The sequence below is a fragment of the Daktulosphaira vitifoliae genome, unplaced genomic scaffold (genome assembly GCF_025091365.1).
Source record: "Daktulosphaira vitifoliae isolate Bord-2020 unplaced genomic scaffold, ASM2509136v1 Scaffold_2, whole genome shotgun sequence".
Lineage (NCBI taxonomy): Eukaryota > Metazoa > Arthropoda > Insecta > Hemiptera > Phylloxeridae > Daktulosphaira > Daktulosphaira vitifoliae.
Window position 1 is genome coordinate 45225209 of NW_026099573.1, and position 27535 is coordinate 45252743.

General features: G+C 25.5%; 1 protein-coding gene across 4 annotated transcripts in view; it reads left to right on the top strand.

Moving 5' to 3' along the window:
* Window positions 1–1180: 1180 nt before the first annotated feature.
* Window positions 1181–27535, top strand: part of LOC126899234 (patronin) — a 30382-nt gene continuing 4027 nt past the window's right edge. Inside the window, exons 1-23 of one of the 4 annotated variants that reach the window (XM_050673848.1) lie at window positions 1181–1787; window positions 13274–13369; window positions 13441–13647; window positions 14446–14652; window positions 15123–15370; window positions 15439–15548; window positions 16209–16319; window positions 19033–19105; window positions 19192–19384; window positions 19474–19660; window positions 19730–19945; window positions 20010–20182; window positions 20245–20361; window positions 20431–20543; window positions 21709–22305; window positions 22395–22606; window positions 22668–22945; window positions 23041–23271; window positions 23333–23569; window positions 23984–24182; window positions 25248–25340; window positions 25438–25509; window positions 25904–25993. In XM_050673848.1, the coding sequence (XP_050529805.1) occupies window positions 1722–1787; window positions 13274–13369; window positions 13441–13647; window positions 14446–14652; window positions 15123–15370; window positions 15439–15548; window positions 16209–16319; window positions 19033–19105; window positions 19192–19384; window positions 19474–19660; window positions 19730–19945; window positions 20010–20182; window positions 20245–20361; window positions 20431–20543; window positions 21709–22305; window positions 22395–22606; window positions 22668–22945; window positions 23041–23271; window positions 23333–23569; window positions 23984–24182; window positions 25248–25340; window positions 25438–25509; window positions 25904–25993 (4126 nt within the window). In that variant the 5' untranslated portion in view covers window positions 1181–1721. Of the gene's footprint in view, window positions 1788–1960; window positions 2085–13273; window positions 13370–13440; window positions 13648–14445; window positions 14653–15122; window positions 15371–15438; window positions 15549–16208; window positions 16320–19032; window positions 19106–19191; window positions 19385–19473; window positions 19661–19729; window positions 19946–20009; window positions 20183–20244; window positions 20362–20430; window positions 20544–21708; window positions 22306–22394; window positions 22607–22667; window positions 22946–23040; window positions 23272–23332; window positions 23570–23983; window positions 24183–25247; window positions 25341–25437; window positions 25510–25903; window positions 25994–27535 lie in introns of those variants that run through there. The other 3 variants (XM_050673849.1, XM_050673850.1, XM_050673851.1) reach the window with 3 other exon arrangements.

Here is a 27535-nt window from a genome sequence, read left to right on the forward strand (position 1 = left end):
TTTTTTTTTTTTTTTTTAATCAGGGGTGGTCGTCTGACTATTTTTTTGTAGCTTTCAAAAATTAAAAACGTAGGTAATAAGTTATAAGTAATTTTTTTTTTTAATTAAACAATAATTTAGTGTAAAAAAGTTATCTAAATTATTTGGTGATCTCTTTATACAAATTTTCAATATGTAATGGCCTGTTTGAAAGTTTACTTGCTAAAAAAAATTACTTAAAAATTATGTCACTAGTTTTTATTATTTATCTATTATTATCTATTATTTTTTTAAATATTTTATAGCATAAACTAGAATGTAACTGATGGTTGTGATCCCTCGATTTGGTCTTGCATTATTACTTAATAGTTAATTTGATTGTTTTATTTTAGTATCAAATTAATTACATAAATAGTGGAATTTTTATTATTTTTGCCATTTAAGAATAAAAATGATTCTTTTTAATATAATTTTGAATTTAAAAAAAACATAAAATGATTCTTGTAGTAAACATTGATATTATCTATAAGTATCTTTATATTTCTAGATATTTGAAGCATGCTCTCTCGATAATTCAAGGGGTTATTCTTGTCTCGTCTTCATATATTTCTTCTCGTAAAATTTTGTTTGAAAAAAAATAGTTCTATATTATTAATTAATTCATTAAACAAAAATATCATGTTAATTAATATCCAATAATGAATATTTATTAGAATTACAACTTCTATCTTTTCTTTTTACTCCTCCGATACATCAATGTCCACTGAAAATGTGAGAGCTTCCGTAGAATGTTTATGGTAAAAAGACAATATGGAAAGTACCAATAAAACTACTAATAAATAATTCAGCAGTCTAAAATGCATATAATTGCTGTAGGTTATGCAGCATTGGTGATAGTCAGCTTTCTCAAATTTTTCTGTAACTTATACTATGCACTGACCATAATATATTTTTAACGGCGATGACTGTAAAATAGGCTTTTAGGAACAGATGCTGTCATGTTCAGCTCCGATTTACAATAGATAACATTATATGGGTCGTGCCCGCGTTAGACATCAAAACGTTTCCTTATAACGAACGCTTCACACACTCAATCCTTTATTTCATTACCTCCAGAGCAGCACCTCCGTGAACGATGCGCAACGTTACGATATATCTTCGAAAACGCCTTCGGGTAGTAACACTAGTGCCTGCTGTAACAGTTCACCACACCGTTGCATTTAACCGCAGTGCCTGTCGTTCCAGCGCCGTTGTCTGACTGATTGTGATAATACTACACACACTAACAAATTTGTACACACTTAGTTGTAACTGCATATCTGTCATATTTTCACACACATTTGTACACCGACACAATAGATAAATAATTATCTCATCGATATCTATAGACAAATGCATACTGCCGTCAAACGTCCGCTTACCATTATTGTTAATAAGTTACAAGTGTGTCCAGTGTCCGTCTCCGTTGTAGTTCCTCCAACGTTCTAAAGTTTTCGCGTGTTCTTATATTTTCATTCGGGTCTTATTTTTCTATCTCACTTAATATTCATTTATTTTGATTTCTTGTTATTAACAGTGAAAAAATTGTTGTACCTGTGTTTTAATTTATTTACTCACGTTATCACTTTTAACCGATAGTGTCTATTCGAAATGATCGATGTACAAATTACCTCTCATTATGTGTTGGTTTCGCGATAACTGTTTGAATACTTTCGTTTGATCCAATCATCTAAAAAATTGATATGGATTCAAACAATAGAGATGTTCTATCTCGGAATTTTGCTGGAAATCCGGATATCTGTCCACAGGTAAGTCATAATAAGTTAATAGTGTACTACTACTACTACTACTACAGTATCGTAAATAGGATACATTACATTTATTTGAGTATTAATGGGGTTTTCCTTGAGTTGTGAATCCATGCCCTAAGACACATAAAATTTCCTGGTTGTCTACTAGGAAATTCTAAGTTAAACAAGGTATATAAATTAGTTTTCACTTAGCAACATTAAGTAGTAGTACTATATACTAAAAAAGTTTGAATTTTCATAGTTTTTGGTTAGTGTTATCAATTGATTATTGATTGTATTCCTATGATTATCTGGGTAATGTATTTTCAAGTTACTTATTTATATTATTTCACATTTCAAAGAATGTTTGTCAAAGTTTCGATGAATTACTCTAAATTTGACTAAGCGTTTTCAACTGTAGAGTAATTATATTACTCTACATATTTTACTTTCAAAAGAGTCACTTAATTTTATCATAGTATATAATTTAGTTAATGTTTGGTTAACTTGAGTATATTATTTTGAACTCAATTTTTTAATAAAACTAGTGATAATGATAAAATAAAGAACTCACAAACATTTTGAAAAGAATATCTAAATCAAATTATGACTTATTACATTTTGTAATTTTTTTAAATATTTTGTTGTAATTTCATTTTATACTTACTAGTAGTTTTTAACTTTGATAAATAGCCAAGAAAGATTCATTAAATTTATTTATTGTTTTTTAATTGGTTATCTATCATAGTATTCTGTAAGTTTTAATATAAACTATTAATATTGTCAATAGTTTTGCAATATAGTTTAATTTTTATTAAAAAATAAATTTTTGTTTTTACATCCCTTTTAAAATTGTATATACAATGTATTATATAAGAAATAACCCATTTTCCAAAAAAAAAAAAAAGAAAATACAATTTAATTATTATATTTCCTTAAATTAAAAAATTAGATGTACTTAATTTTTAAAATTTACAATAATATTAGTATAAAAATAAATTCTAATTCTAAAATTTCTTTATAAAGCTAAAATCCATTGTGTTTGTAAAATCTTCCATTTTCTTTTATATGCTTATGTTATTTATAAGGCTTAAAGTTATTGCTTTAAAGGTTAATATAACAAACCAATTAAAGTAAAAGTTATGAATGTTCTATAAAATATTTTAATTAAAAGCTATTTTTGAAAAGTTTGATACAAAATTCTGTAATTATGTTTTTTATTCGTTCTATATTTATATCATTTAATTATGCTATAAACTGAAAACAATAATTTCCCTTGCCATTCATACATGTGATGTTTCATATTGTTTTTAGTTATTGCTGTTTAATAAATAATCCAAGAACTAACAATAGCTAGTCGAGTTTTACAGCATTTGAAGTGTTTACTACTAAACCTTAAAATAATTTTTTGCTGACCAAAATATTAATAAACAAAAAAAAAACAAAATTTCATCAAATCAAATTTTTTATGGGCGATTAAAAAAATTAAACAATGCTAATCAATTGAGGGTGGCATAATTTCCTAACACCTTTGTATACACTACTAGTTATGAGGGCATCTATTATTTTATTATTTTTTGATACATCAAAACTTCCGTACAGTAAATATTCTGGAAGACTGGATGGTTGTAACTAAATGGTCAATATATCAAATGGAAAAAAAAATTAATTGCATTCCTTCATGAATGATTTTAGTTAAAAATATAAGATATTTTTAAAAAAATATGAGTGTTAAAAAATTGTTAAAAGATTCTAAAAGTTATATTTCTTATATACATATATCTAAATTGCTTAAAAAAATTGCTTTGGAAAGGATAATTTGGCTATCAAAAAAGAGAATATATGAAGTCGGAAGACTCCCAGCAGTTAACAAATAGGGTCTCTATTTAGTCTTCTTCTTCTTCTTCCTTGCCTTAATCCCAACTACTTGGTGCTGGCCACCCATATCCTAAACTTCCACTTGACACAATTTCCCAAATCATCTACGCTCCCATCAGCTGTCTTCAAATCGCATTCAATAGCATCTCTCCATATCTTTTTTGGTCTTCCTCTATCTCTTCTTCCTTCAACATTCATTTCTACAACTGTTCTTACAGCTTCTGATTCTTCTCTCCTCATAACATGACCAAACCATGTAAGTCTATTTTTTCTCATCTTATTCACAATTGACTCTACACCTATACTCACTCTTATATGCTCGTTCCTTATCCTAATCTTTTCTAGTTACTCCACTCATCCATCTAAGCATTCTCATCTCTGCTCTACTTTCTTATCAACCGCCCAACACTCTGAACCATACATCATAGCTGGCCTTATTACGGTCTTGTGAAATTTACTTTTTAAAAGAGCCTCTATTTAGTATTTTATCAAATACGGACCAATAAATAGATTACTAACTGAAACAATAGAATAGCCTTTTTTATTTTGGAAAGTAAGTAATTTATTTGTTTGCTTAATTCAAAAAATAACCTTGGGTATAAGTTCATATAAGGAAATATTCTTCACTTCTATATGGAATTGAAAATTAATTGTATAAAATCTTTTAAAAAGATGTCCTTTATGAGACTAGAGATAATTTGAAGTCTTTATTTTGTCTTGATGTTAAATTTTAAATAATTTTTTACTTAACCATTTAAAAAGAACTACATACAGTAATGTATTATACACTGTGTTAATATATTGTTAGATTCTTGTCAAGTATATAAAATGAATTTTTTTCCATCTATATATTATTCATTAAAAGCATAACCTGACTTATAGACTTGTAAAGAAGAAAATTTTCATAGAGAAATTTGTATTAGTACAATGGTTAATTGAATTTAAAGAGTAGTATGTCAAATTTTATTTGTTTTTTTAGTAGAATTTTTTTAAGTTCTATATAATATATGAAATTCTATGAATTATTTATGTAGCCCAAGATTAAGGGGCAAATTCCTTAAACCCATCTCTGATAAAGTGACAGTACTTTTTTTTTAATTAATTTATTGTGCCCGTCAAGCAGCAGTAATTCCCTATTTTACTTTTTGAAATAGTTTTATTTTGTTATAAGACAATTTTTTTATATAAATAATATAAGTAAATCTTTTATTCAAATACTTTGTGATCTAATACTCAAATTTTTTTTTTAGTTATTAGTGTATTTATACACTATCAATTTCATAATTTGAATAACAATTTTCCTATACACAATTTCATAAAATATATTTTTTAATGTATTAAAATATATTTGGATTTTTTCATAAAAAGTATTGTGTTGTATCAAATTTTAAAATCTACTTATTGAAGGTATTAAATTTTGGTTTAATTTGACTTCAAAGTCCTTATTATTGATGGCTGGAGATAGTATTCAAATCTCCCCAAAGAAAAATTATGAAAATTACATTTTATATAGAAATATATTTATGGAATTAAGTTAATCGTAAACTTGAAAAAAACTAAATGAAATAATTAAATACATTGAAAATGTATATTGAATTATCATATTGCATATTTATTTCGCTATCTCTTTACATCAAGAAATAAGTATAATTTTTTTTGCTTTTAGATAGTTGATTAATTAAATTAAAAATTTTGATTATTTAGTTAATTGAACTAATGGTAATTACCACATACCTATAATCGTCTAAAATTATATTATTTCATTTAAAAATTTTGAATTTTAAAAAACAAAAAATTATGACCTGTGACGTTGTGAGGGGGAGAAATAAGGACAGTTGCCCCAGACCAAGCGATTCAAAATTATATTTAAGGCACTGAGATTCTAAAATGGTAATATTACTGAAGGTTCCACATAGTTGTAATTTATTTTACTCAACAACTCACTAAAATTTCCACCGTCACTGGATAAGATTTCAAATTCATCAATTGTTTCAATTTTTCCTCAAAATGAGAAATTTCCCCCCATTTAAACATCACTGGCCCTGATATAAATAGTGTGACATTAGTATATAATGAAAAACGAAGAATACTTTTTATAAAATCCTTTTATAATTATCAATGTATAAAACTAATACAGTAATTGAGTTGTGTTTTGTGTGCTAATTGAGGTTAATAGTGCATAGAACGTTTAATTAGTGAGCTTGTCAAAATATACATTGTTCGTAGGTAAAAAAGCTATTATGTAATAAAACAAATATAATATTAATAGCAGAACTATCTGTAATTGTGTATATGAAAATAAAGCGTAGGCAGTTAAATTGTGTTCTTTTAAAATATCCCTTAAATTTATCAGAAATTATTTCTTAGTAAATCAAAATGTAATTATTGTAGATTCTATTTATTCCGCACTTCTTTATACACGAATCATCTTTCTATTATTGGAATAAATATATAATTATTATTTAAATAAATGTTTATTGACGTTTATAATCTGACTCAACTTATGGTTTATTGTTATGACTGGTCACTTTACTTCACTTTTTAATGCATTGGATTTCAGATGAAACGCAATTATTTTTCAATTCCTTTTTCGGTAATACGTTATTACTGTCTTTTTTTTAGTTTTTTACTTAACTACACAATGATTTGCGTTTAAAAACAGAAATATATTCAACACTAATCGATTTCCAGGTTATTTATTAATATAAATTATTTTATTTCATTGAATGACCATTTTTCCCACTAAATCAAATGTATATTTTGTAACATGTTTTGGTTATCTATATTTATATTTTAAAGTATTGTACAATTCGTGTAGTATTTTATTATTATTTATTTTATCGAAAATCGTTGATGAGACGTGAATTAGGTTGGGTTTTCGTAATAATAAACTCATTATGATATTAAAATTTTTATTTATATAAGCACTTCTTAGATTCCTCTAGTTAAAAGAAATATGGTTTTAATACATTTTTTCCATGCCTTAATAACACATTTTCATTTAAAAGTTATAATTTTTAATTCCTAATGCTGAGGAAATTTTGTTGCCTTGCATAACATGAATTTATGTTACATTACTGTATTAAAAACCCAAGTAGGAGTATATATACATGCACACACACACACACACTTTAGTCGGAAGAAGGCGTTGGCAATGAAGTAGTTTTGTGGGGGCTCGTCAGAACTATACTTACCACACCTATGAGACATCGTATATTCATTGATTTAATATTCTCTTATAGTTGTGAAAATCTTCTATTTGTATGAAACAAACCTTTCTTTTCCAAACAAATAAATGTGAAATATATTACAAATTTCTTTTGCGAGTGTAAAAGGTATTGAAAGATTTTGATTAAAAAACAATTATACTAAAAGTATTAAAATATTTTTATAAAGCTATGTCTGAATTATTATTCTTCTATCATTTTTTTTCGTGTTTTTATTGTCCCTTAAAAGATAATTGATTGCATACTATCTATAAGTTAAAATTTAAATTATTATGTAATAGTATTACTTTTTTTAAGCTAAATATTTATATTTAAAATTAAAGATTTTTTTTCTTTAAAAGGAATAGTTTAAAAATTAATTTAGAGATATTAAAATAATATTATGTTTTTAAAAAATAAAAATGTGGTAAATATTTTTGTCTCGCCATATGATTTGTAGTATTAAGGTCAAGGAAATACAAATTGTCTCGATTCATTGAGTTTGCGCAAGGTTGCTCTTAAGTAATATTTTGCAAATAAAATAAGCGTGTAGGTAGAAAATGTATAGGGAGAAATGACTACAAGTCTACTGTCAGTTTGTAATAGTATCAGATAATTTGCGTTGTTACCAAAAACAGAGGTGACCACCGGTTTCTTTGATTTCCATTTCATATGTTTTGGTAATGTTATTAGGTTTTAACATAATATTGACTTATTTTGCGTGGACCTTTGACTATCATTTCTTTTTTTTTTTTATGAATTTAAGTCTAAAAACAAAATTTCTTTTCCAGAAGAATGATAAAAAACTACTATATGATATGTTAAGGTAATCTTAATGTTTATCTTTGAATGTTATAATGGGGCCTAGAATTATTATGTGCATTTATAAATTTTGTTTGAGTCACTTTATAAGTTGGCAAGTTTGTGCAACTTAGTCGTAGTACATATAATATTGTAGAAATACTTTTCGTTTTAATCCAAAACAATACAACTAAAATTTTCAAGTTAATTAATAATAATTTCATCAAAATAAGTCAATATTATGTTACAACTTAATAACATAACTAAAACATATGAAATGGAAATCAATTATTTCTAGTCTGTTTATTAAATATCAAATGTAAAGTAAGAACCAATTAAATATTTCCAATAAAAGAAAGTGTACAAACAAATTTACGAAGTTACCAAATCTCTTATTGTGTTTCTTAAAAAGACTGATATACTCGTTTAGCGATACCACCAGTTGCAATACTATATTTTTTAAAAATCTCACGAAAAATCATTCCAATAGTATTATTTAATATAAAATAACAGTACAATTTTCATAATTTCATAAAAATATTGCTCATATAATTTCTATACATGTCATTGAAGGTTGATGGGTACATGATCATTGATTATTTTTATTCGATGTTGTTGTTTAAAATCCAATGTCGAGACATCAACTCACTCAATAGCAAGACTATAGCGGCGGACACATTGTTGTTTACGTATCTTCAAGAAAATGTTACCTATCGAGTAATGAATGATCGACCACTTGCTTTAAAATTCGACGCAGTGTTGTATTACTCTTTGATGTGTTAACTGCACATATTAAGTAATTGAAATTTATTTATGATTGTTCGATAAGCACAACTAGAATGACATTTTTGGAGATGCTAAATTAATATTTTTTTTCCCATGGCAAAAATATTTTTATATAACAATACATATAATTTTCTATATTTTCTTTAACCAGCGAACTAAGCTGTACCTAGCTCCTAGTTGAGTCTATGATCTATCATAATGAATTTTTCGAGTTTTCTTGACTAATGTATGTGTTAATAAAAAAAAAATAGAAAAAAAAATATATATAATTACATTTTTCTTTTGTAAAATAGATTAAGTGAAAGGTTTCCTAATTTAAAAATTAGTTACTGGCATAGTATTGGAAGCTAATCAATAGTTGTCACAATTGTGGAAAACATGACAAAGTCAGTGAATTTGATCATTTTTCCTGGAATTTTAAAAAAAAAATTTTTTATTTTTACAAAGAACGTTTATTAGAAAAGCTATATGTACAATAAGTAAATATGTGAATAGGAATAAAATAGACAATGATATGGCGGTGAGGAGAAGCTCACATTAGAGCCACCTGAACATTAAATGTATGTTTACTACCTTTAAACGAGATATAGTAATTTTTTTAAAACTGGCTGAAATATCATAGAAAAATCAACGAAATATGACTATTTTAAATTTATATCAACCATTTAATGGGATGTACATTACTTATTAATCGTGTTATACACAAATTGTATTGATGAGTAATAAAAAGGGCAATTAAAACATTCATCGACATTTTTCGCAGGGTTGAAAAATCCTAGGTACTTCACTGGCATGACTAACTCTTTGATAATATACCTATAGTTAAATAATCCAGAATAAATTGCCTATCGGTAAGTTTTATGACATAATTTTAAAAACCAACAACAAATATACAGAAAAGGCGAAATAAAATAAACAGTTCTATAATACTAAACCCTGCATTTCATTTGAACTTGAAAAAATTATGTTCTAAAGCAATTCAAATAATACCCCATTATTCTATATGAAATTTAAAATAAATTATGTTAGCATGCATATATGGACTTACGTCTAGTGAAGGGTTAATTATTAATTGATATTTGCAAGCCTATCTAAAGATTTCCTTATTACAGAAACTATAATATGTAAATTAATGAAATTTACCTGGTTTTAAATTAGTATTCATTTTGATGCAAAAATCATAAAAGTCAAAAATGCTGAATTACTATTTTTATCGATTTTTTTCAACTCATGACCAATGATTATTTTATAATTTATTTGTGATTTATATTCTAAGGTTAACAATCTTTAAAAAAAAAATGCAATTGTTTTTTAACAAAATAATAGAAATTAGATTCTTGCTTTAAAATTTTTATTTAAAATATAATTGTTTTTAAATTTTGTTAATCTATTACTTTTATTTTAATTATTATACTTAAGACTCATCTTTTTTTCTTTTCTGCTTTATTATTTAAAATAATTATAAATTATAACTCTATTATTATTTTTTAAACCAATTATTCAAAATTTAGGAATTTTATTTTAACTCTTATTAATGAAAATAACTACATGCTATATTTTTCAATAACATTACCCCTTTTATAATGTTTATAATTAAAATTCTATTAACATAAGTAACATTTTGTAGTATTATTGAAAACTACAAACTCAATCTTAATAAACTTCTTGAAACAAATGCTCACTATGGTCCTTTGCATCCGTTCATTTTAACGTTTAATATCTTAAGCCACTTAAGAATTAAGTTATGTTATATTTTAAAAACAGTTAAAATATAAAATATATATAAAAATATACATTATATATTGATTTTTAATAAATATAATTAAATTATATTATTAGTTGAATTTTTTGTTTAAACAAAAAATTCGTTAGAAATGCTTTTAAAAACAATTTTCTTGTATATTGTTGAATATAAAAAATAATATTCTTATGTTTTCTTTGAACATGATTTTAATAATCATTAATCGGAAAAAATTTGACTTAATTTATAAGTAACGCTGAAAAATTATTCAATGATTTCCTACTGTTCTTTTTAAAAATCTTATGACCATAAGATACTACATAACTTATTTTAACTATTGTTCTAATAAATATTTTTTTATAGGTAAAATTTGTAAAATGTTTTTATAATATTCAGTATAATATATAATTTCAGTTGGTAACTTATCAATAGAGTTACTTTTATTTTATTTTTAAATTGCTCCATGAAAAGTGAATATTACGACCTTAACTAAAGAATATTATTTGACTTATCAGGTCAAAATTAAAGTTTACTTAGTGCTATAAAACACGCTATTTTCACAGAAAAAGTTAAATTATACTTTGAATTAATGATACTTTCAATAATCTTTTTGAGCCTTGATTCGTAGTTGAGTAGCTATTGATTTTACTATGCTGTACTTTTTTTTTTTGTGTGTTCGGTACACCCGCTCTTACTGAATCGATTTTACTCAACGATACGTCAAAAGATCACAAAACGTATCTAGTTGAAGCTATCAGGACCTAAACTTTAAAAAATTGGCCCCATTGAAGAGAAAAATTTAAAAGATAGATTTTTAAGTTTTACATTACAATGCACATACCTTTTTGAAAACTAGGCGGATTATTGTGAAATTTTTATTGATAATACTTCAAATATTTGCCTTTATAATGTGATATAAATAAACTAATTTTTTACGATTGAAGCAATATTTATTTATTTTATTGGAACACTAAAAATAATTACACTCATGGAAAGATATGCCAGGTGCATAGATATCACGTAATTGTACCCGCCCTTCTCTTTTGGATTATGTTTTTACCTGATACTCGGTTTGTAATCATTTTTTACTCTGTTTCAATATTTTCCCCGGCCTTACCTTAAAAAATTATGTCTCACGAAAATATTTTTAATCGTAGTAGACCAGTACTCTGTTATTATTATCTATCTACAATCATAGATATTACATAATTTAACATAAAGTTGTAATCTTCGAGTAGATATAAATTCTACATTTATTTACTTTCCGGGAATCACAATAATTATTTGTGTATACAGAATGAGTCATGAAGATATGACAAATCCAATAACTTTTGATCTAATTATAATTTTGTTGAATTTTTTTATGATTAGTGCACTCTTATACTACATTATATATTATCGCAGTGGTATTAACGTATGATTGGTTAGTAGAATTATTGTCCTTAACATTATATTATTAAGTTAAACTTGCAAAATAAGTAGCTTAGGTTATTTTTAAAATTAAATATTAACCAAATTTCTCTAAGTTTGTATTTGATTTCAAATTTGACTATAGAGTATGTTAGAGGTTGTACTTGCATTTAATATCGCCAATACCATATTTGGTAAGTTGTTATGTGTGTAATGGTAATAAATTACTATACATATATTTCCTTCCATTTATTATTCTTCAATAGCTAAATGTTATTCATGTTAAGAATAATGTTATATACTTGGTAGTACAAAATTACTACTTATGTTAATTAATGAAATATCAGGTGATGTGCCTGATTGGAAATTTGGCATTAGTACTTTTTTTTTAATGTATATATCTAAAAAATTTAGTTGATGAAAACTGCTCTTAATAAACATAGACGTAACTAAAAAAATGTTTATTATCTTTTAAAATTATTGAGAAGCTTATTTCAAGCTTTTAAGGATTTTTGGCTCCTCTTATTACGTTGACTGTTTAATTTTCAAGTAGTATAAACTATAATTATTACTTAATAAAACTTTTGTTACCAATGTTGATATGCGACTTATTTTAAAATACATCAGTGACAGGGTGATTAGGCGAGGTAATTGCGTTTTCAGTCAGAATGCGTATCACCATTATAACCGACAATACGAAGTTATTATATTTATCGTTACTTTCAACATATAATAAATATACTAAAATTAGTAATCAGAAGTCTGATTCGGGCACGGCGCCAGAATCATTTCCCTACGGGGCGGAAAGGGCAAGACAATTTTCTGGAGGTGTAATCATTTTACTTTTATTAATAAAAAACAATTATAACAATGAGTTTAATATTTATCAGTGAAATAAATGTTAAATATAAAATACAAATTTAATACATATAAGTAACATTATAAAATTAAAAATATAACATGTTATCTAAAAATTTGAATAGTTAATAGGTGATATCTAATCTGTGGTAATAATGTGAAACCGACTACTACAAGTACAACGGTAGAATATGAAAATAAAAAATAATCTATAATATCTAACAAGACTTTTGACAAGCTTTTGTCAATCAACAGTCTTTTTTTCCGAACCAAAATATTTCGGGGGGAGAAGGACAAAAATGTTATGCTATGAGTGGCGACTGTCCATTCTCGTCCCTCCTTGACGCCATTTCTTGTTTGAGGATCTGTATTATACAACTAAGTGTTTGATAAATATTTTACCTTTTTGATTAACTGTTAATTATCCTACTTAGTATGTATCTATTAAAAGAGACGTTAAAAATATATAAATAATACATTATTATTTGAAAAAAAAATAATAAGAATATTTTATACCTGAAAAAAAGTTATTATAACAAATTTTACATTTTTGTACAATTGTTAACACATTACTCATTTCTTGGGGTAAATTTGACATGTAATTTTTGTTGAAATTCTATTTCAAATTTAACTAATTACCTTTTTGATATAAAATGACATGAGGGAAATAGGATATAACAATAGCAAATAACTAGAATGAAGCATATATAATAAATTATTTAGTTAAGCAATTCGTCCACCTAACCCTATAATCTACAAATATATAGGTTATTAAATAGATCATAAAAGTTATTATTTACTAATGAATGGATTAAAATTTTTAGGCTAAGCAAAGGGCAACAATAAAATGGCTGCTGTCCAAAGCATACAACAACAGAATTCCAGACAATGTCATCGAGCCATTTTATAAAGATCATGATGTACGTAGTATTACTCAAATTAATTACTGTAGAAAATTTAATCATTATTGTTTATTAACATTTTTAAATAGAATCAAGAGCATTTAAAACCACCTATAGTGCACTCGCTAGCTAATGCTGAACTGTATTGTTTGGCTCTTGGAAACATATATTCTGACCCAAATTATCATAATCTCAATCATTGGGGTGTTATTCAAGCATTGAATAAAAAAGGAGTCACTGTGAATGATCCTTCAGTCACAGAAACTGTTCTTATTCAAACTACACCTTTAAAACTTGTAAGTTCTATGATATTTTATATTCTAATAAATAAAATTTAATTTAATTTAATAAATATAATCTCGAGACATTTCTAATTTTACAAAAAAATATATTTGATGAATTTTTACTCTCTTATATCATACAATAAATTTTAAGTTATATATTCTTAATTATAAATATATCAATACTGTTTTATAAAACAGAAAACTAAAAACCTGATAAATGAATAAAAGTAATTTCTACTTAACAGCAATATTTTGTATTTTGTATACATAACCTGTAAACATTAAATTTCATAACATTAAACATTTAATAACACTAATAAGAAATAATTCTGAAATCTATTTTTTTCCTTTTAATAAGCTATGTTTATTCGTGATAGTGATTTTTGGTAAATATTTGAAGCCAGTATTTTCATAAAGTATAAAATTAAAGTTAAATTAAAAATACGATTGAGAAGTAAACATTTGTGAGAAACAAACAAATAAAGCCATTTTAAGCAGTCTACTTAGCTCATTTAGAAATGAGTCATGTATTGGTATGTAGATATAGAGGTTCAATTCTGTTACATCAAAATATGGAGTTTTTCCCTTCCTCTCTAACAGAAGTCTATTATTTAAGCTAATAGCCTAATAGTTTTTTGAATATTTAAAGAAGATATTAAAGATAAATTTTATACTTAATATATGTTTTTTAATAAAGCAATAAATAGAAAATATGACATTGAACCACAAAGTGATTTAATTTTAAATTCTATGAATTTAAAATATCTATTTTTCTTATAAAATCATTATATTATTTTTTTATTTTCATAGAGCGCTCATATGGCAATAATGGAAGCTGTTATGACGTTATATGCCAAAGAAGTAGCAACTCCCAATAGAGTTATGGCTGCTATACAAAGACTGAATCATGTCCCTCAAAGAAAAACAATCGTTATGCCTGAAGATTATGAAAGAGCTATATTAGTTTGGGTTAATCGTACTGTTGAAGCACTACAACATCGCATTGAAAATTTACAAGTATTAAAATCTTTTTCTGTGTATATAAATAATAAATTTATTTTTCTCATTGATTATCTAATGTTGATAAATCATGAATGTCTTTGGAGAATATTTTCTTTGTATCTTACCAAATTCAAAAGAGAAGTTTATCTTTCTCTTATAAACTTTTTTTACTCATAAATAGTTGGAATTATTGAAGTGTGATATTAAAAAATATTGTATATTGATGTTGTAAATACTTTTAAAAAATGTAACTTAAATATTTCAGGGTTTTTGAGAAGTTAAAAGTGAAGTAAATAGATCTTTATTAATTAAAAACATAATTTTTTGAGAATCAAGGACCACACCATTTTTTTAGATTATAATGTTTTATGTGTATAACAATTTTATTTTTAAGCATATAAGAATATATTTTTCTTTGTTGACTAAAATTTTGTGGAAAATGTTTAAGTAAAAATAACTAAAATTAATATATTTTTTCTAATTAGGGAAATTCATCTGTTCCTGATATTACACCTGTAAATGATTTTCATGAAGTTAGTGATGGAGCTGCTATAGCAGCTTTAATATCATTTTATTGTCCAGATGAGTTACCTTGGCAACACATAACAAGTTCTAAAGCTCCAACATCATCAGACTGCATAAAAAATTTTAGCCTTATTAATGAATTTTGCGATAATAGTTTACCATTTAGTATTTTTCACATGAGACCACAAGATGTATATTACATTAGAGGGTATTTCAAAATTATTATAAAATATATTGTTTTTATTTTATTTTTATACATATTTGTATTATTTTTAGATCAATGAAAGTTAATTTAATCGCCTTTTTTGCTGACTTATTTAATGTATTGGAAATTCATCCTGCTAAATGTGTTAGTTTCAATCAAGGTAGCAGTGAATTAGCTGATGGTAAGTTATTCTTTTGAATAACAATTACATCAATTCTTGTGAACATCAGTCAAAAATTATGATTGAGCAATTAGAAATTATGTCCTATTTGTTGTATTTCATAAATTTGTATTATTGGAAAGGATAAAATTAATTTTAAATGTTTTTGAGATTACAACACTTTCTATATATCATTATAGTGTGATTCTAATAATTATAGTATCATTAAGCTTAAAATTGTTTTACAAATTTTTCATTACCTAATTTTGTGATTAAATAATTAAATATAATATTAGCTTATATTTGTTTTATAATTAATATTAATATTAAAAGTTCTCTTAAAATCAATTTTCTTATATAAAAATGGTTTACATTTTAATGTAAATTATTTATTTACTCTAAAACTACTTCCATAATTTTTAAAATGTACAATTAACGCAAAATTCCAACAATTTATCTAGACTAAATTTAAGTTATCTAAAAATCTAAAAAAGAAATTTAAAAATACTTGGTAAAAATATATTTTTTTATATTTTGATTTCATGATGGTGAAATCATAATATTACTTTATAAAGTATATAAAATATACAAATTATTTTGGTAGATAAAATTTCATTTTTGTATTTGAAGTTTCCAAAACTACTACAGAATTTTTTTTTTTTTGTTTACTCATAATAATAGCTTATCCAAGAAATAGTCAAGGTGTTGCACATAAACGCTTATTACCTCAAGCAATTTCTATTATACCTGATCTCCGAAGTAATTTGGACTCGCATTCGACAGGGTTTACAGGTACCATCTTAAAATTTCGAGTGCTACACACTATGTCACAATTTTTTTTAATGCTTCTTCTTTAAATTCAATTTCACTGCTAAGTGTTTGTGTTTTGTGTTGTCACTGAATTAATATATTTTATGATGTATTGTACTTTAATTTATTATTATTGAATAATGTAGGCATAAAATTCAATGTTTAAAATAATATTTATTTTGATCATTTTTGCTATTCATCATGTTTTGTTGTTTTAAGTATTAAAGTGGAAATTATCCATAACATGAATTTAAGTAACTTTTTTTAGTAATTATATTCAGTTAATCACTTATATTTTGGTATTCTTAAATTTTGCATAATATTTCAAGATCTTTATTTTGCATGTTACCATCTGTGTCTATGCTTATGTGTGGCTTATTTTTTGACTATGTTTTATATTTTTAGCAACAGAAATTTAATTCAAATGTGTATTAGATGAGGTTAATAAAGCAAATAGGTCATGGTATGATTTGTCTTAATTAATGTTATAATTCATTTACTCATAATTTTTGTTTATTTGTAGTTACAGTATTTAATTTATTTTCTAATTTTCTTTTTTTTTTAGATTATTCTTTTTACTGTGGCTCATTTTATTATCATAAAAATTCTAAATGACTAGTTGATAATAATTTTTAATTTATTAAAATTTAATGAGAACAATTTAAAGGTTTATATTTCCCTTATCATTTGGTGACTTGTATTTATAACTTTTAAATAAAATCTTATTAGAAGGGAAAGTAACAAACGAATGCATTGTGGTGCGGATATTTAAAGGTAAAGGTGACATACAGGAGTGTGGAAATTATAGGAGCATAAAGCTTATGAGTCATAGTATGAAAATTTGGGAAAGGGTAATAGATAAGAGAATAAAAAATGATACATCGGTATCTAAAAACCAGTTTGGATTTATGCCTGGTAAGTCAACAATGGAACCAGTATTTTGTGTGAGACAACTTATAAAAAATTTAGGGACAAGAAGAAAAAACTGTGTATGGTATTTAAAGATTTGGAGAAAGCGTATGACAGAGTACCGAGAGAGGTTTTAAATTAATGAGAAAAGAAGTTCTGAAAGGTACATTAATATAATAGAAGATATTTACGATGGCACTTGTACCAGGTTAAAAGGGGTAGGAGGAGTAACAGAAGGTTTTCGGGTAAGAGTAGGGTGCACCAAGGTTTTGTTTTAAGCACTTACTTATACTCCATAGTGATGGATGATTTTACTAGAGAAATAGTGTTAATAGGAGAAAATGGAGAGGAAATTAATCAAAGGCTAGAGGTGTGGAGATCAGCTCTTGAAGAAAAAGGTTTAAGAATAAGTAGAAGTAAAACAGAGTATGTTAGCTGTAAGATAAGTTATAGAAATGAATGTTGAAGTAAGAAGAGATAGAGGAAGACCAAAAAAGATATGGAGAGATGCTATTGAATGTGATTTGAGGACAGCTGATATGAGCGTAGATGATGTGGGAGATCATGTCAAGTGGAAGTTTGGGATAAGGGTGGCGGCCGACCTCAAGTACTTGGGATTAAGGCGAGTAAGAAAATTTGGTGACTTGTATTATAAAAATATGATATCATATTTTGATACTGTAAAACAATCAAGTTATTAATTTTCTTACTTTCAACTAAGTATTATAATTTTTATCATATTTTAATTTGTTACACGTAATTTTATTTTAATAAAACTAAAGTCACTCTTTTGATATCAGACTCGAAATAGAAATACAGAACTTGATTACAATTTTTATAATAAAGTGATAACTAATTTTTAATAAGCATTACGTTATTATCTTGATTATAACTAAATATAAGCTTTTAATAATGTACAAAAATATTTATTAATTATGAATCAAACAACATCAACTCTTTACTGAATTTATTAGTTTTCATCTAAGTTTTTATCAATTATATTCAATAAAATCATCACCATTAATTCGGGCAAGGAAAATTTTCATTAAAAATATTCTATACTTATAACCTATACTTAGTGTTTAAAGATTTTCATATTTCTATTCTTCTCTGATAGGCTTAGACCAATATTTGAAAAATAAAGTTAAAATTTGTACAAATTTGAAAATAATTTTGAAATTTAATCATAATACAATAATAAGAGATTATAAAATATATATAATTAACGTGGAATTATAATAATGAATATATTTAGTAGATCAAAAGTTATAGAATTTTTCAGAACTTGGTGTACAATATGTATTTTTATAAATTTAATGTGTATATAAATGACTTAAGTGATGAAATAATTAAGATTACTTTTTTTATTATTTAAAACCAATTTATGACTATTATCATGCTTGATTTAAAAATTACTTTAATCTTCATGTATTTCAATAATAATAAAAAGATTAATTATTCAATTGTTGGTTAAACATTTAATAATAATAATTTAATTAAAACAAATTTTTTTTTTTGTAAAATATATAGTTTATTAATGTATTTTTTTATTGAATAGTAATTACAATAGACGAGATAGTGAAATAGCTGTAACCTGTAGAATCAAAATAATATTGCTATATAATCATTAAGCATTTTTATAAAACTATTCACTGATTTCTGAATGTTTTGTGTTATAATTAGTATAATTTATGTATCAATATATTAAAGATTTAGTTTACAAATTTGTTCTACCATTTAATGACATTTATACACAGTTGTTAATGTATGATATTTTTATCTTTAGGCACAGCACACAATACCATTAAAAAAGTTTCCAATGTAGCATCACCATTAATAGAAGTAAAAAAGAATGGGCGGTACAGTACATTATTTTCACATCATTAATCAAATACTAGGTTATATATTCATAATTTTTTTATTTTGTTATTATTAATTTTTTTAGTGTCAATAATGAGGAACAATTTGTTGTGCATCGCAACCGATCAGTGCTTACATTAAATTCTATGTTGAATTCAAGTAATGGTGAAGCTAGTAATGATATGGCTGCTGGAAAGCCAACCCATTGGGAGGACACTAGAAAACAGAGTTATGCTGGTAGAAGATCAAGGAGAAATTCATTCTCTGAAGATTCACAGGTAAATACTATATAAATGTGTAAATAAGTTCTTTAAATTGTATTTTTTTCTTATGCATTTGTACTAATTAAATAATTAATCATTTTTAGTTAACTGTTGAAAATTTTGGTGGATCTCAGGATAACTTGCACTTTATTGGTCGAAATCCTGATAAAGAACCTGCAGTTCATGTAGTACATAGAGATAGCATTACTAATAAAATTACTAATTCATATAATCAAGAAAATGACAGTTCAGGTGTACAAAATTTACTACAGCATTCTAATACTAGTCCAGGTAAGAAAAAATAAGAATTAAAATTTTTAATTATTCATTTTTATTATCAAATACTAAAAATAATTTCAGCAATGTCACGGGTTTCAAGTGATGCATCTAATAATAGTCAAGGTCTCCAGCGAATGCTCTATGATAGTTTTGATGATGTTGAGTCAGTTATTCATCAACCAATGCCTACTCTTAAACGCAGTTTATCATATGTTGACACAACTCAATCAAATCATCCTTCTAGTACTACTACTTGGTTACAACAGAGTTCTTCGTCAGCAGCTCATAGTGAACATGGTAATATTTTATTATTTATTACTGGAATTTAAAATATTTTTCTAAATTATTCTATAATTTTTAGGTGATGACTCTGAAAGCGATGGTTCTATTATGAGTTCACAATTACTCAATTTAAAATTAAAACTTGAAGAAAAAAGACGACAGATTGAAAATGACAAACGTAAAATTAAATCATTAATGAATCAACAAAAACAGCAAGTTGGAAAGGCTGCATTTTTACAAGCAGTTGCTAGAGTATTTAAAATAAAAAATTTGAATAAGCTAGCTAATTTTTAATTTAAAATTAATTGAATTAGGGTAAAAATGGTGGAAGAAATCTTCAAAGTCCTGATTCAAATTATAGCAGAATCATGTATGATGGAAATATTTCACCTTCTTCTGTTAAAACTGCTCAGCATTCCTTTTCTTTTCAAGTAATCATTTTCCATATATTATCTTGAAAATAGCTAAAAGAAATTTTAATGATATCTATTAACTATTAGGACAATGGCTTAGAAAGTAAATGGTCGGACCGTATGAGTAGTCCATTTCAAGATGAACATAAAACTCCAGACCTAGATCATATTAATATTGAAGAATACAATGCTCTTTCTGAGTAAGTAAATGTTGTTTTAAATTTAAAAAAAAAAACCCAGTACAAGGGGGTCGCGGCACAACGGTGACGAGGCATAGTTGGATTAAGTATAATGATATCTGACTGTGATTAAAATCACTATCAAAAAAAAAACTCATCAATGCAAATCATTAGATAGTGTTTAATTTTAAAAAATTGATGCATTATTCCGAAAGCTACATGATCTGCTAGTTCCTTATTAATATCCAGATTAAGATAAAGTATGTCAAATGAAAAAGGAATTATTAAAAAATATTATTTCTCATAAAAAAATTGTGTTGATCCATACACTTTTCAATAAGTTATAGCATTATAAAGTTAAAAATTAAAAAAATAAAATCGAGAATTTTTACACAAAAATAGCATTCAATAGCCATTTTCACCATGAAGACAAAATAAAGTCCAAAATTTTTTTTTTTCCATAATAGAGTATATTACATTAGCTTTAATTTAAGATATATATAAAAGTGTCAGTATTTCCGGAACACTTTCAAAAGTTAATTTTTTGTGAAAAAGTTGTCATTTTGAATCCCCCCCTGTGGGCTGGTAAAGGGTTAAATTTATAAAAAAAATATACCAAATGATAGGTAAAGACATCAAGCATCTATATAGCGTTTTTTTAACTACGGCAGCCGTTTGCATGCAGAAGATAAAGTGTCGGGACAAATTTTTTTTTCATTTTATAGTACATGACATAAGCTTTAATTTGATATATGTTTAAAAGACGCAGTATTTCCGGAACATTTTCAAAAATTAAGTTGAAAAATTTAGTTTTTGTACATAAAAAATATCTAAGGTTTTAGTATAAAAAAAAAAATTATGTTGATTTGTTGATTTTTGAAAAATTTATGGAAGTTTTAAGTAAAAAAAATTGAAAAAATTTCGAAAATTAGCGATTTTAAAATTTGTAATTATTTTGGAGGTTTCCCCCATTTACGGGGAACGAGGGAAATTTTTTCAATTTTTAAGTGTAATATCTTCGAGTAGATACGATTTGTGATCTTTTGACGTATCATTGAAAGAAATCGGTTCGGTGAGAGCTGAGTAAAAGTGGTAACAGACACAAAAAAAAAAAAACACATCATAGTAAAAATAATACCTTCTCAGCTTCGCATCGAAGCTAACACTAATATTTTTTTTTAAATAGAATACATTCAAATTACCAAGAACTGCAAGCTGATCTTCAAAGTCTTACCAACCAACAAAGTCAACTTCAACATAATAGTTTGCAAGCAGAAATGATGCAGCATTATCCAGGGATGCAGGCAGTTCATCAAGTCTATCAAAACTCTCATTCAATACAGCAGCCACAAAATTATATGATCAATCGTCAACAAATAACAAATGGACAAATAATTCAACATTTAGATCATAACAATTCAGAAAATATAGGTAGTCATCAATGGCGCAGTTTAATGAATCATAGTCAACCACCAATAAATATGTATAATAATTACAATCAATCTCAATTCCAACATCAACAGCAATATATTAATCAGATACCACATATAGCTTCTAATACAATACCTAACACCAATGTTTATTCATCAGTAAATAACCATTATGTGACTCAAGAATCTTTTGATCAAATGGGTACAATTAAACAAGAACCTCAGTCACAACAATTTTTTTTGCATAACAATCATCAAGAGTCTCAACAAAAAATTCGAAAAAGTTGGGAAATATCATCAACAACACAACCTCAAACTTTTACTCAAGAACCTCAAAATATTTGGAATGGCAGGTAGTTAATTAATTAATTATAATCAATTTATTCAATTTGTTTTTACTGTAATAGAAATAAATAAATTATAATATTCATTACATTTTTAGTCGAACAGTGCCAAAGTCATCACAGCCATCTTCTCTAAGTAGTTCTCCTCGTCAAAAGTCTGAATTTACAATGTTTAGTAGATCTGGTGTGAAAACAAGTCCTTCTTCACCAGTTCCTCCGCCTCGTCGTAATTCAAATCATGTAGTTAACCATGCACCATTACCCACCCCATCTATTGATGATATGCAACCACAGAGTATTTCTTTTATAGGTAAATAAAAAAATATATATACTTTTTAAGAGTTTTAATTTAAATAACTTTTTTATTAAAGCCGGTAACAATACACCAAAGAAAAATCACGATCTTTGTGAAAGCCTTAATAGAATTCAAATTACTTCTGGACATAAGACCTATAGAATACCATCTCCCACCAAATTACATATGCCCATCAATCAAAATTCATTTAATGGAAATGATAATCAATCTTCATCTAAACCTAGTCAAGATACAAATACTAACACTGATAAAGGATTTTATGTATCATTTGAAGATGAAGATGCACCTAAAAGACCAAAACCTCCACTTAGAACCAAGAAAATTATGTCTAAGGTATATATTTTATAATGAGTAGTTCATAAATTTTTATAAGTTTATTTCTTACAAAGTAATTTATTTGACTTTATTCATTTTTCTATATTTTCTAGGAGCGAAATTTAACTCAAACTGTAAACAATTCTGTATCTTTAAGTAATTTAGACATTTCACCTAAACCTGTTACACTATCATCATTAAACAATCCTAAACCAAAAAGTTTGTCTACTCCTGCTAAAACTATATTAGAAACAACTGTTATTCAAAACTCAAATCATTATGTCAATCAACCTAAAACTTCTACTGGAATGGAATTAATAATTGAAAATTCTAAACCAGATCCAGTAAAAAAAAAAAAATTTATATTTTTATTAATTATATATAAACAGGAATTCCATATTGCAGGTAACTATTGATGAAATGGAAAAAAAGAAAGAGCGTATACTTCTTTTATCTTTACAAAGAAGGCAACAGCAAGAAGAAATGAAAAATAGAAAAGAAATAGAAGCTCAAAAGAAAAAAGAAGAAGAAAAAATTAAAGAAGAAATAAAGCAGCGAAAAAAAGAAGAAGAAAAACAAAGAAGAGCTATGATATTAGAACAACATAGAGTGAAAAAAGCAATTGAAGAAGCTGAAAGAGAAGTAAATAATATCAATAAAATATTAAATGTTGGTCTATAGTTACTTTTTATATAAGAAATCAATTTTAATTCATCCATTAATTTTTAAGAGTTCAACTTTGAAAAAATATTTATTATATTTCTCTTATAATGTACAAATTTAAATTAATATTTATGCTTAAAATGACTAAAAATATCATATTAAATTCAATATTTCTTTAAAAATTGCATGCTTCTTTTAAGGAACACATATTATTTTTAATTATAATGTATATTTTCACTTTTTATTTTTACACATATTCTATATATAAGATATAATAATTAGAGAACTGGAGAAGAGTTTTATAATTGCCAAATTTTTCTCTTTAAAAATTTTGATTTTCTTAGACCTTATTTTGATTTGTTGGTCAAAATTCATACAATTTTATATTACTAGGGCAAAATTATTGATAAAGAATTGTTAAATTCTTTGAAAATTAACAATAATCATTCAATGGGTGGTCCACCAAGATTACGAAGTAAAATGCAAAGTGGACGACCTCGGCCAAAAACAATACATGTTGATAGAAGTGATACTACAGATGGTACATTAACACCATCTCGCGGAAAAAAGGGATCAATTACAAATTTAGCTGGTTAGTAATTTTGTAAAGAAAGTTGTAAAAATATCTATAGTTGTATGTCAAAAAAACTAGTTCATAACAAAATAATAATTTTAAAGAGACAACAAAAATCTACTTTCATTTATTAACTTAATATTATTATTTTAAATGTTTCTAAAAACTTATGTTAAGAAAATTTTTTTTCTTAGTAAAAAAATTACTTATTTTAGAAAGAGGGAAAAAAATTATATGAGTGGATGTAATATATCACAGATTGATAATTTAATGTGAAAGAGAGAGAGTTTAAAGCAAGTAAAACATTGTAAAATTATCCCAGGCGAGATTTTAACTACACAACATAGACTGATGGCAATAAAGTTGTGGTAAGAGAGTATACAAAAAAAAAACACAAGTAGAGAATCAAGGAACCGTTGGTGATAATTGAAAGAGGAAGTTTTTAAAGACTGTAAAAGAGAGAACGGCTTGGAATGTCGAGGGAAACATAAATGATTTACTAGTTGTGTAAAGAATACTACAAAGGAGATTGTTGATGTTTAAGTAGAATGTCAGGAAACAAGGAAACCTGGTGATAGGATGAGGAATGTCAGAAAATCATAGAAAGTAAGAAAAAGCAGTTCAATGTATGGTAAAAGAGCAAAATGAGAGAAGATTGGATGGAGTACAAACACCTGTGCAAAGAAGCCTAGTCTATAGTAAGGTGAAATTTATGAGATATAATGAGTGATATAATAAATAAAGAAGTCTATATACTTGCAAAAGTTAGAAAAAAAAAGTCTGTGTTTGCGATAAGAGAATTTCAATGAGGCTAAAAGGTTCTCTGCAAAATCATTGCAGAGTTCAAAACGTTAACTCAAAACTGATGACATATATATATATATATATAAATATTCTAAATAAAGAAAAAATATTTTTATAATGTTAGTAATTGAGTGATCATGATAATTGAAATGATACACTTTGTATATAATAATATATTACAACCTAAACAATTAATAATCTGATTCTTGCATTTTTTTTAACTGCACAATAAATAAACCTTCCTTTTTTTTAATAATTTTTTTTTTACTGTGACAATAGCCTTGAACTCACCAATTAGGAGAGATTATTATCGTGGATCACAAGACTGCTTAGCTGAAACACGTCGCACATCATCATCTTCTCTTTATTCAGGTAAATTATTAATTTATCAGTAAAAAAATTTTAAACTCTTTATCATCAAGTGATAAAACTATGTATTAGCTATTATTATACAATATTTATTGTTTAGATGTTAATGATGACAGCAAACTTACTACTCCACGAACATTAGACCGGCATGGATCTTATAAAAGCTCTAGAGGTTAGTAAAACCTTTCATTGGAGTATATTTTTAATAGTCTATTTCACTGCTTATAACTATATGTGTTCATACAGTCTTTGTCAAAATCAATATTTTATTTTTCATTATTTAGGATTCTATAATGTATATAGTGTAAACAAGTTTTAACTTAATTAAATATTAGCTATAGGAAATATTCATAAGTATACATTTATTTACTATTATTTTAATAAAATATTAAATTAAAATAAACTTTAAATAAATTTAAAACAAATTTTTATTAAATATTCATAGATAACTCATACAAAAATATTCATAAAAATTTTTGAAAACTTAAATATTTTGTTGTTCTTAAAATTTAAAATCAGTCTATTTTAAAAGATTTTTGGTAGAAATTTGGTGGACATTTTTACAGATTCTTCTTTGGACCGAACAAAACGTAAAACAAATTTTGGATACTACAATAGTGCACCCCGTAAATCAAATTCTCTGATGAATTTGTATGGTAAGATGACTATGAAAAAAAAGTCGGTGAAGGTGCTAATTCACGCATGAAATTGTTTACAAATTAAAATATAGATATCAGTTTTCTGGTGGTGGAAATTAAATTATTAGGTTTTATTCAATACATTTGACCTAAATTTTATTTTAAAGTATAAATTAAGTTTTAAATACTGTTCTGATGTTTAAAACTTGTTATAGAGTTTGTAATGTTAGCACAATACAGAAGACACAAACATTTTTGTAAATATTCTAAATAATACATCAATCCATAAAAGCTTTAACACATTTTTATTAAAAATAGCTTAAATTACCTAATTATTTTATTATTTTATTCAGTGGAAGATTTTAAAGTAAAATATTAGTCGGCAAACTTAAACCAGGAGCCTCAATATCAAGAGCTCAAACTCTTAAATCTTAATCTTTATTTATTATCATAACTAGGAAGACTAACGCCTAAATTAAACTGCCATACTAAATAGAAAACTTGTTCTATTAACAATTACTCATTTAGATTTAAAAGCAAATATGCTTTGAGTTTAATTTCTTATATGTTATCATTCCACAAATTTTAATTCACATTTCATTTTTATTTTTCTTCTCGTTTAGAAATGGAGTAACAAAATTAAATTATATTTTTATTTTTACATTTTTATTATACACTGTGTTTTATTTTTAACTCCTTTATCATATTATTGAATGATTAATAGAGTATTTAAATATAGATAATATATAACATATAGTTCTATATAAATAGAGAGCTGACAGTATTCTAAATACATGTACTGGTATTTGTTATTAACTTCAATAATGATTTTTCTTTGATATACTGAAAATATTATTATTTGTGGTAAATACTTCAACATTTATCGATAATTATTGTTTTTATCAACATATACTGTTTTTTCAAATATTAATTATCATTTTATCAATTGTTATAATTTCATTAATGTTACCATTTTTAATGGATGTTAAGACATCAGACGCTACTCTCCAATTCAACCACCCGCACTTAATCCTGTGTTTTACATCCTCATCAATATCACCGCTCTTTTGCATAACTGAACCTAAATACTTAAAACTTTCCACCTCTCCAATCACGTCCTCGCCTATTGTCAATGATCTCCTCATTTCACCTACCTCGTGTTCTCTTTTGTCAAATTCGTTCTCTATATACTCTGTCTTACTTCTACTTATTCTTAAACCCATTTCTTCAAGAGCTGATCTCCACACCTCTAGCCTTTGATTAATTTCCTCCCCATTAACACTATTTCTCTAGTAATTTCATCCATCACTATAGAGTATAAGTAAGTGCTTAAAGCAGAACCTTGGTGCATCCTACTCTTACCCGAAAACCTTCTGATATTCCTCCTATGCTTTTTCATCAGCAACTTATGATAATTTTATATAATTTCATGATCATCATATTATTTGATTGTTATATTTTTGTTGATTTTCGACAAATTACCAATAATAAAATATGAAAATTTTTCTTTATTTTATAATTTATGAATTAAATTTAATTATCCAAAAAGACACATGCTAA